This window comes from Solea senegalensis, linkage group LG17 (assembly GCF_019176455.1).
Source record: "Solea senegalensis isolate Sse05_10M linkage group LG17, IFAPA_SoseM_1, whole genome shotgun sequence".
NCBI classification, from domain to species: domain Eukaryota; kingdom Metazoa; phylum Chordata; class Actinopteri; order Pleuronectiformes; family Soleidae; genus Solea; species Solea senegalensis.
This window is the reverse complement of record NC_058037.1, coordinates 17,252,991-17,263,230: the sequence shown is the minus strand read 5'-3', so window position 1 is coordinate 17,263,230 and position 10,240 is coordinate 17,252,991. Positions and strand designations below refer to the sequence as shown.

Here is a 10,240-nt window from a genome sequence, read left to right as displayed (position 1 = left end):
GCAGCCAACAGACCAACAGAGTGTCTCCATCCATGGCTGTGTGCGTTAATGTCCCCTGAGGCCAGGGTCAGCGCTCAAACCCCAGCTGAGTCCATCTCAGCCCAGACCACCACAACGGCCTGTGACTCTCCATCCATTATGCAACCAATAGTACTCAGCTGCAGCCAGAACGTCTCTCTGTTCCCCCCTACATTTACTTCTCCCTCTTTCCTACTTCACTCCCTGTGTCAGGTTTGGTTGTGCACTTACTCATTCATTCATGCATTCATTCAGACAGTCACTCACTCACTCAATCAGCAATCAGCCTCATATTCACACAGAACACACAAAACTGCCACCCATGTACTCTGTTATTTAAGTGATAGACTGAATTTAATTGAATTTAGATACATCTTCATAATTGCTGACAATCATTACACAAGATATTTACAGTCATTATGAAATATTACAATTGGAATTTACAGAAACTTTGTACAAAATATGCCTGACTTCAATGCCTGGATAGTGGGGTCCTTGTTATGTTGTTGTTTCTGGAGAACAACACAATGACCCAAGAGTCACTGGTGTCTGGAAGTGCTTTAGTATCAGCAACTATATGCTTTTTAAAGTCCATTAAAAAGAAAGAAAAGAGAGAAAAGTCCCAAAAGTACAGAGTCAGCAAAGTTGTGAATTGAAATGCTTTCTTTTTTTTTTTCCTCAGTGAAATTTCTATTTTCTTTTTTTTTTTAACTTGATTGGATGGAGCATTTGATCTGCAATTCAACTGCAAAAACAACAACAGAGAGCCATTTAAATAGAATAAATTCATAATATTTACACAATAATGTGAGTATTGGTCTATAAAAATGAATCATCTCTTTTTCTTTAAACATGATTTATCTTTATCTACAGTTTTTCAAAACAGAAACCTAGTCACAATGGAAACGCATCATACGTCTATCATTCACCTCTACTGATAGTGATGATTGTGGATTGCCATATTTATGCAGCAACTCTGGTTGCAATGAAACTCAGCTTATCTATCAGCAAAGTTCTTACACCAGCTTAAGTCTTTTAAAGCCATTCTTCTTCTCGGAAGCTCCTCACACAATGACAGAAAGTACAGAGGAGTCAAACGTTCCCTTCAAAATAAATACAAAATAATTAAATAAACAAACAATGGACTTGATTCTGTCAGCACACCAATACATAAATAAATAAATAAATACATAAATAAAAATAGAAATTTTACCAAAGTGTCAGTGTCCAACAATGCCACTCTTTCACCAAATAAATATGGGACCTTAAACAACCAAGGAAAGTGTCTTCTGTTCAGCGTTGGCACCGTTAGAGTCCCACAGGGAGGTCCAGAGAAAAGAGCGCCCCCTGCTGTCCACGTGTTGTCATCCACAGACGCTCACACACCATCCACCCAGATGAGCTGTGCTAAGCCAAAGCTGCGACGTAGTAACTGACAGAACAACCCATAACTAGTAAAAATGAGAATGCTTTTGCGCTTCATCATCATTATGACTGAGATGCAAATGAAATCAAACATAAGCATGCTGTTAAAGGATGTTTTTGATATACAGTAATTATAGGAAAATAGACTATCAAGGATGACTCCTTTAAAATCATTTATAAAGCTTTCCTGGATGCAGACAGCTCAGCTACGAAGTAAATAGATACTTAACAAAACAAATCCTTAAAGTATATGCAAACACAAGCATAAATATTTGATCCACAGAGAGTAAGCTACGAATGACAAATATTAGTGATATATTGAAATTCTAGAACAGGCACCATTTCTGTCTTTTTAAAACTTGCTCTTCTTTTTTCGAGTGTTTGTCAGTCATTTTTAAGGTGTTTCCAAAATCCTAAAAGAGTCACTGCTGACTGAAGTGTCGGGTGCTGCCGCAGTCCGTCCAAAAGTCTTTTCATTCTCCTTCTCTAAAATGAACCAGATAAAAATGTTGGTGCACTGTTCATCTCGCATTCTCTCACTCACATCGACTCTCGCCTCTCTTTCTCGAGCTCTCTCGTGTCCCCCGTAAACCCTGTCTCCCCGCCCGCCCTCCCTGCCCCCCATCCCCTCCCCCCCTTCTTTGCATGGCTGCCATAAGATGGCCGCCAGACGCTGCTGGGTTTAATGGACGTAGTAGAGCCAGTAGACCACGTTGAAGAAGGAGAAGACGGTGGGGAAGATCATCCTGGACCACTTATCAATAGAGTTCACGTCGGACAGGTCTGGGATGTTCACCTTGAGCTGGGAGGCCCGTCTCCGTAGGCGAGACTTCTTCTGGGCGTGGCGCTCCAAGGCGCTGTGGCCATAGTTCTGGCGGGCCATGGCTGCCCTGCGGTACTGCAGCGTCGAGCTATCGTAGGCCAGCATGGTGTTGCGGGGATCTCCGGGTGCTCCCAGGCCCCGGGACAGATCCCCGGCACCACCCATCTCATTCTTCATTTCCAAGGTGCTGAACAGGATGTTGTCGTCGGGAGTCATCTGGATGTAAAAAAACAGGTGGAGCCACGAGAAGTTACTGGCAAAGGAAAATCTTAGAGTGCACTTAAATTCAAACATCGTGAAATCGTTATCCATAACAAGCACAGCTATGATGATCACTGATTCATTCGTTGTGTAAAAAAATACTGATGAGGTGCTAGAATGGGCAATGCAAATGAGTCAAAAACTGTTACTTACATGAATAATACTTTAGGCACTTTAAAAGCACTAAGAAAGTTATTGACCATCTGTCAATAAATATCTTAGTGAGAGTACAAGACGAGCACAAGACTATGAGATAACATTCCTGGAAGAGCACAAGGCACTTCACAAACTAATTCTCATGGAGAAACCTTCATTGCCATCTCAGAATTTCAACCAGAGTTTGGTTAAAATTCTGTCGATTCACAAGACAAACTGAATAAAAAACACAAACAAAAGAGAGAGAAAGCAAAGGAAACAAAATGTGACAGGAGAAGGTTGAGAGAAATAGTAAGGACTTTGCAAAGATGGAGGAGAGGCTAAAAAGGTTCAGGGCAGGGCAGGAAAAAACGGTTGTGGGAGGTGAATTCGGATCAACATTTCTTCATCCATAGCCTGACTTCTGAGAAAAAGAAAAGACCCTTAAATCCAATCCTGTCCCGCTGTAAATGGAGTATTTTGTTGGTTTTACAAAGCGAAAGCCACTTAGCTGGCGCGATTTGCCATACTGTAAATTATCTTTGTCTCTGATCTGAGAATCCTTTGTATTTTTTATTTAAATTTCTTCACTTTCTTAGATTCATCAATTGCTTTTGAGATTTGACAATATTTGTAGCTAAATTATCTTCAGAGAAACGACTGCGGTTTTATTTTGTCTTGCCATAATTGTCAGTTCCTACTAATTTAGACGTACAGCCCAGGTTTAGATTAAATTAATGCCAGCAGAAATCAAACTGCTAAGCCATGTTTGTCAGGAAAATGCATGAAGAGCAAACCAAGAGAGGAGAAAACACAATGGTGGGAGTGATGATCAAAATTGCCTTGAAAATCTATAGAAATCAAAGAAATGCACAAAAACTACAGCATTTTCCTCTGATCTGGATTGATTCAGATTGATGACATTGTTAGTTTTGACTTTCAAAACCTCCAGTACCTTATTTCTTTGCTCGCCTAGTCCTAATGCGGCATCGTCCACAAAGATGGGATCCCACATCGAGTCATATGCGTCAATTTCCCTCTGTTTCATTCTGGCATACAGAGCATCATCTCTCTGAACTACATTTCCCACCAGCCACTGCAAGCATACAAAATCAGCACTGTTACTTAGGGGAAATCGTAGCTTGCCACACTCAGAAGGAAAGGGTGCTTTATTTTTATGTTGCTGTTGTTCCGGCAACTTTAGCAGCTGAATCAGTTTTAAAGGGAAGGCTTTGGCACCACAGCCAGTGAATTTTCCGAGGCGCCTTGCCCTTTGAGAGACACAGAAATATGGAGATCAAGTAAAAGCCAGTCATTGCTTCTGCATTCACTCGTTCAGATCCTAGTCTGAGTAATAAAGTCGGTACCACAGCCTAAACCAGTGAGAAATGGAGAGCAGGAGTAGAGTGCTGATAAAAGGCCATCAAGCAACACGTTGACCCTGAGAGGAGGAGAAGTTATAGACAAACAAACAAACACATCAACTGACAGCACAAATACCTCAGGAGGAAGTTTCCCCTGCACATGTACCTTGTTGGGGTCGGGTCTCAGCTTCTCGTTATTAGCTGTGGCTGCTTTCTCAGCCGCCTTCTTCTGACGCTGCGGGCCCTGACCAAAGAAGATGTAGTTGACGAAGGCATACTCCAGCAGGGCCAGGAAGACAAACACAAAGCAGCCCATCAGGTACATGTCAATAGCCTTGACATAGGGAATCTTAGGGAGTGTCTCTCGCAAGTGGGTGTTGATGGTGGTCATGGTCAGCACCGTAGTGATCCCTGGAGATCAGTGGAGTCACATGTTTAGAGAGACAGTAGAGCACATTTGCATGATCATCTGTACATTCAAATAATAAAACAGTACGTCTGGTACATTCTGAGTTTTGTAGAGTACTAAGACAGCAATGCTCTTGTCGGTGCGCTGCCTTTGTATACACTGAAATATATCAACAGATAATAAATGGCTCAAGGTGAAATTGTGAAAAAGAAAAATAATCCTTTTCAGCTTGACATTTGTGGTTTTCTTCAACTGCTCAAAAGAACCTGAGTGCACACATTCATGTTCCCCTGAGTTTGAAGCGTACACATTTTTGCTGAATTGATTTTGCAATTCACTGATTGTGTTGCAGAGCCTATAGTGAACAAATGGCTGCATCATATTAAACATTTCAGGATATGAATACGCACTATTCTGAGTGCGTGTTCACCACATATACAATCATTATTCTTTTTTTTTTCAAGTCAATGCTGCGCAGTCAAATGACTCTGCACCTGTCAGTGGTGATGTGTATTATTATAAAGGGAGGAGGAGTGAACCAGGTCATTATAATGTACAGAATATACTGATGTCAGGTGCATACGTTACACGTATTTATTTTTAGCAGAAGCAATCTCTTAACGCCAGCTGAGACTCTGAATCTGTGTGTGTGTGTGTTCCATGAGTGAGGTTTGCATCATTCAATCATGTATCCAATATGACACAAAACAAAACATATGCCACACACACACACACACTCATATATGCATGCATTGTCTTTGATACATTAGCCATCTGCATGCACAATCTGCATTAGGTCAGATTCACACGGATTAAAAATAACCCAGCAGCCGGCAGTGCCTCTGTAGCATGGAGCCTCATCTCTCACTGGCTGTGCTCGTTCTCTGGACGCCGAGAGCAGGCCCATCTTTAAATCACATTACCCTCCAAATGCACCGTCTACGGCTCCAACCTGCATGTGTCCCACTTCACAAAGCAAACGGCGTGTGACAAGAACAACACACATAAAGCTCAAAGCCATTCCTGCCACTGCTCTGCCTCGTCATACCCAAATTTAACACTGAAGGGAAGCTTCGGGGCATCTCATTTTAGCATCAGTGCAGTTTGCACATCGGTGTAAAAACACTGGCTCTAATGTGTAATGTGCCTTTACACAAATGTTGCCACTTTTCATTTGGTTGTAATTTAGTTGGATCCCACTCTGATAATTAGGGAGGGGGGGATCTCTGGCCAATAAGAGGCTCCGATAGACAGACAGGCAGAGAGAAAGACGACACGCTTCAAGGTCGAGCTGAAGCGCTTCCCGCTCTGCATGAGTCATGCATATATAGTCATCTCTGAACAACAGACATTTAGCCAGGCAGCCTATCACACACTGATATCACTCGTGTGCTCAGAGCTAATGAGAATAAAGTAACTGCTGGGAAAATAAAGAGTCAAAACTGAGGGCAGGCTTGTGACACGCCATCACATGTGGATGTGAGACCAGTATGAGAGTAAAAGGCTCAGAGTGATTTAAATGGCTCTTCTTAGGGTCTAATATCATTTAGCTGTGGGTATTTCCCATGGTCACTGTTCAGCGGTGGCAAAGCAATCCTACCCAGGGCCACTCTGGCAGCTGAGGCATCGTAGTTGATCCAGAAGGAGACCCAGGAGAGTATGGTAATCAGGATGGAAGGCATGTATGTCTGCAGGATGAAGTAACCAATGTTCCTCTTCAGTTTGAAGCTGAGGGACAGGCGGGGATATGAACCTGAAGGAGGCACAAAAGGACAGAGGAGTGGGATAGAGACGGGTGTCATTTCCTCAATGACGCCCATGAAAAAGCTATTTCCTTTGACACAGGGAAGCCTGTCATATGCATGTGCTAAGTAAGAAATGTATGCATTTATTGCACTGTTCATTTATATTACCAAACATTTGATAATGTGGACAAATATAGACCAAATACTTCAGAAAAGAGCTATTAGCACAAGAAATAAAAAAGGTAACAATAAATCTACAAATATATTGTTAATGCACTGTAACATTTTTAGATATTGCATATTTAAAAACATTAAAAAATAAAAGCTTTCCCAATTGTATTCAGGTATTTTTAGAGTGAAGGAAAGAGGGTTGTGCATCAATGAAAGTATTTGAAAGTGTGTACATTTCTGTGGAGTTTCAAAAAAGCTTTAAAATGTAAAATAAAAGGATCATTTTACAGTTTACTATTTTAATAAAAGACTAAATCAAGGACTATTTTAGTGATTGGTCTTGTTTTATTTTTCAGCCTATTTATGATTTGTTGTTTATGATGTATAACCAAAATTATTTTGTGTTTATGTATTTTGGTTATATGATGTGTTCTTTGTTTACAGTGCATTCAAGTACAGACAGTTTGGTCTGATATAGAATGCTGGTTATCATTATTATATTACCTGGATTATTTTATTTTCATTAACACTAATTTCATCTAGAAATTATGACTTAAAACTGGAAATCTGTGTCCCCTCTAACACTGGGAACAAATAAATGTGTTATTATTTGAACAGAGAGAAACAATAGCAAGTGAAAAGAATTGATGATGTTCTCAAATGTCTTGTTTTGTCTGCAAACGATTTAGTTTTAATGATTGCTTTAATAATTGTTGCAGCCCTAGTAAGATGTATGTTTATTTGCGTGGACGTGCAGTGCTGCGACGTTTATGAAGTATACCTGTGGAGAAGACCACATTCTTGGAGATGAGTTTGTAGTCGACAATAGAAAACTGTGGCAGTTCTATTCTGTCAACTCCGGACACGGCTCCATCGCCGCCTCGCCAGTAAAACTCAATATCATCAGTGGTGTAGCCATCTGCAGAGGAGGAACCAAACCCAGGACACTTAGAGAGACGTTGTCATCATCTATGAGTAGTTTGTGATGCAAATGTAGTACATGTAGTGCATTTACGTGCACGTTAAATGTCTGATTATAGTCAGACTAAGACATAAACACGTTAGTCTGATTAAAATCCAGCTCGTCTTAGTCGGACTAACATACCTGGATAATGTGATTCATAGTCTAATTACTCCATACTCCATGTGAGGGGGAACACAACGAAAACAATTCTGCGATCACGTAATTATTATGTAGTAATAACTAGGGAGAACTATTAATTATGACTACTGATTTTTAATGTAATAACATTGTAATGACTACTGAGAACAAATGTGATTAAAGTAATAAACACTGAGTACTCAGGCACTTCTGAGTATGGCCAAGCTTCCTGTTTTTAAAAGGCATTCATATTCTGTATGAAGAGTTTTCAAAGATCACTGCTCTTCTCATCTGTGTCACCAAAGTAAACAGAACATTCACAAAACACAACACAAAACAATGTAGCTACTGTGACTTGTTACCATGGACAAATACAATTGTGTTTGTTGTTTTTGCACCATCTTGACGTCATCCTTAAATGTTAAATATGTATAAGGTGTCTCTTCTCTGTGGCTCTTCACTGTGAAGCAGAATATGAGATTTCGTGTTCGCACATGGATGCAAACCGTTGCAGAGTCTGGGGACTCCAGTGTTGCAGACGGTCTGTCTCTAACATGGACAGTCGCAGGCAAACGGGGAGGAGCCATTTCAATGTCTGCCTCACATACAAAACAGAGGCAGTGACCTATTCAAATGTGATGAATAATTAAACTCCAAGGCTTTGAATTTTAAAAATCAGCACAATTCTTGTCGCCGTACTGCTTAGATTAAAAGTGAAGTTAGTCGTGGTGCTAATGTTAAGTTGTTACTAGCAGAAATGTAACTCCATCCATCAATAGCCGATCAATGTATTTATTTATGTATGCATGCATAACTCAGAGCTCATTATCTGTCTTTTCACGTGAGTCTTGTGGGACAGTCCAGGATCAGTACACTGATATAATACATTACTATCAATGGTGCAGAACTAATGGATCTACAAAATGACTTGACACGTACGTTCAGGCCATAAAATGTTCTCTTATGGCGCTCCTTATACGCAAATATCTCCCTTCTCCAAACTCCCCCCAGATGTGGGCCCTTGATCACAATTGAACTGAGCCGCATTTCAAAACAGCAGCACAATGGGCTCTGCACTAATTAGGCTGATGAGAGGGTTGCACAAGGCGGTGATGACGACAATGCAGATCTGGCAGGGAGAAGAACTAACTCCATCTCCTGGTGTGCAAGTTCAGAATCGACCGTATTACAGCTGCACCGAGGATGTTTGTTTTGTTATAAACTGATTTGTGCGTTCGGGCTGCTATAGAAACATGGCAGTCACAAGTTATATAGTTATATACAGCCGTTACACACTTATATAAGCAGACTTATACAGTAGGTAGTACTTTCAATTTCTTTCAAAAGGGCGGAAACCAAGGAAACGCCCTCCGGCAGGAAACTACACCATTCACCTCCATAGATGTAGATAGTAGACAACACGTAAATCAGGCAATGTGTCAGACAACTCGTCTCTTCACTGGCGGTTTTAATCATTAAAGTGAAGATGGTAAATAGCTGTTGTGTCCCGGGATGCCAAAGTTGATGGAGACAGACTGGCGGGACAGCATTTTACCGGATCCCCACAGATCCAGAGGTGAAGCGCTGATATGAAGCACGCTCAGAGCAAGCAGAAGAACACGGAGCGATGGGTCTTGGTAAATATTGGACTCAGTCTAACTGACATGCGCATGTTAACACAGTGAACTCATAGAAACCAAGTCGTATGATGTGCTCTAGCTCTCGTGTCCTAAATGTTATATGTTTTTGCAGTGTGGAGAGATTTTATTTGACAGATTATAGCTCCAGCACCTCAGCTAAGATGGATACAGGGTGAGCTGCTGTCATTTCTTTACCTATTTTTTTGGGGCGCATTTATCTTTGCCAAAACACATCACATACAGGATGGGTAAAATGCAGAGGACACATTTCCAGAGGGGGATTAGTAAAGTTACCTTAATCTTAACCTTATCCCACATACAATGGCCTGCTGGTATAAATATTGAAGAAAAGATGTCAAGAAAATCATTTAGCTTCTTGAAAAAATTAATTTGTGACCAATAATAAATGTCAAGTTGGTGGGAATCTTCATGATTTACCACAACAACAAAGTCAGATGTGTATTTGCATGTGTATGTGACAGTAGCTACGATAAATCTTTGGGATTGGAGTGGTACAAGTCAATTATTCCTTACTGCAATCTTGTGTCTGAGGCCAGTGGCCTGAGTCACAGCAGAGAGCTGTTGGTGTACCAGAGGATGTGGGGGTTTAAGACTTGTGTCTGTTAAAAATGCATCAAGTTTATTAAGGGAAATGAGAGAAATCTCTGGGCTCATTAGTCTGAATAAAATAGCATGCTCTGGCATGCAGCGATTCCAATGTTAAAACTGCTGCCAGTTAATCCATATGAGAGCAGATACTGCCTGGTGATCAAAACTGGAGCTGTGTGTGAGTATATGTGTGTGCGTGTGTGTGTGTATTGTGTGTTGGGCTGCTTGAGTACAGAAGGGGGAAAAAAAAGAAGAGTATGAGCGATGGTGAGAGAGATACAGAAAGAAAAAGAGGCTGGAAGAAAAACAGAAGAGGCTGAGACTGTGCAAAGAGAAAGAGAGGAAGGAAAAGAGAACAGCAGCAGCAGCAGTGAGAGGTGGTTCTGACCCACACTCTTTCTCTGCTGCTGGCAATAATGTGATGAAACCCGGAAAGAGCGAGGCCCAACCCCATAATCCTTTTCTCTGGGGACTCAGATAAAACAGGCAGAGGACCTCATCTCTCTCTCTCTCTCTTATGTTATGTTTCTGAACACTC

The 10,240-nt window shown here is 41.1% G+C and overlaps 1 protein-coding gene across 2 annotated transcripts in view; it reads right to left on the bottom strand.

Annotated features, from left to right (window-relative positions):
- Positions 1-346: 346 nt before the first annotated feature.
- The window catches only part of gabrb2a (gamma-aminobutyric acid type A receptor subunit beta2a), a 30,154-nt gene continuing 20,260 nt past the window's right edge, over positions 347-10,240 (bottom strand). The window contains exons 6-10 of one of the 2 annotated variants that reach the window (XM_044048517.1): positions 7,133-7,270; positions 6,036-6,188; positions 4,193-4,437; positions 3,618-3,758; positions 347-2,482 (exon numbers count right to left, since the gene is read on the bottom strand). In XM_044048517.1, the coding sequence (XP_043904452.1) occupies positions 2,126-2,482; positions 3,618-3,758; positions 4,193-4,437; positions 6,036-6,188; positions 7,133-7,270 (1,034 nt within the window). In that variant the 3' untranslated portion in view covers positions 347-2,125. The remainder of the gene's footprint in view (positions 2,483-3,617; positions 3,759-4,192; positions 4,438-6,035; positions 6,189-7,132; positions 7,271-10,240) is intronic. The other variant, XM_044048516.1, reaches the window with a different exon arrangement.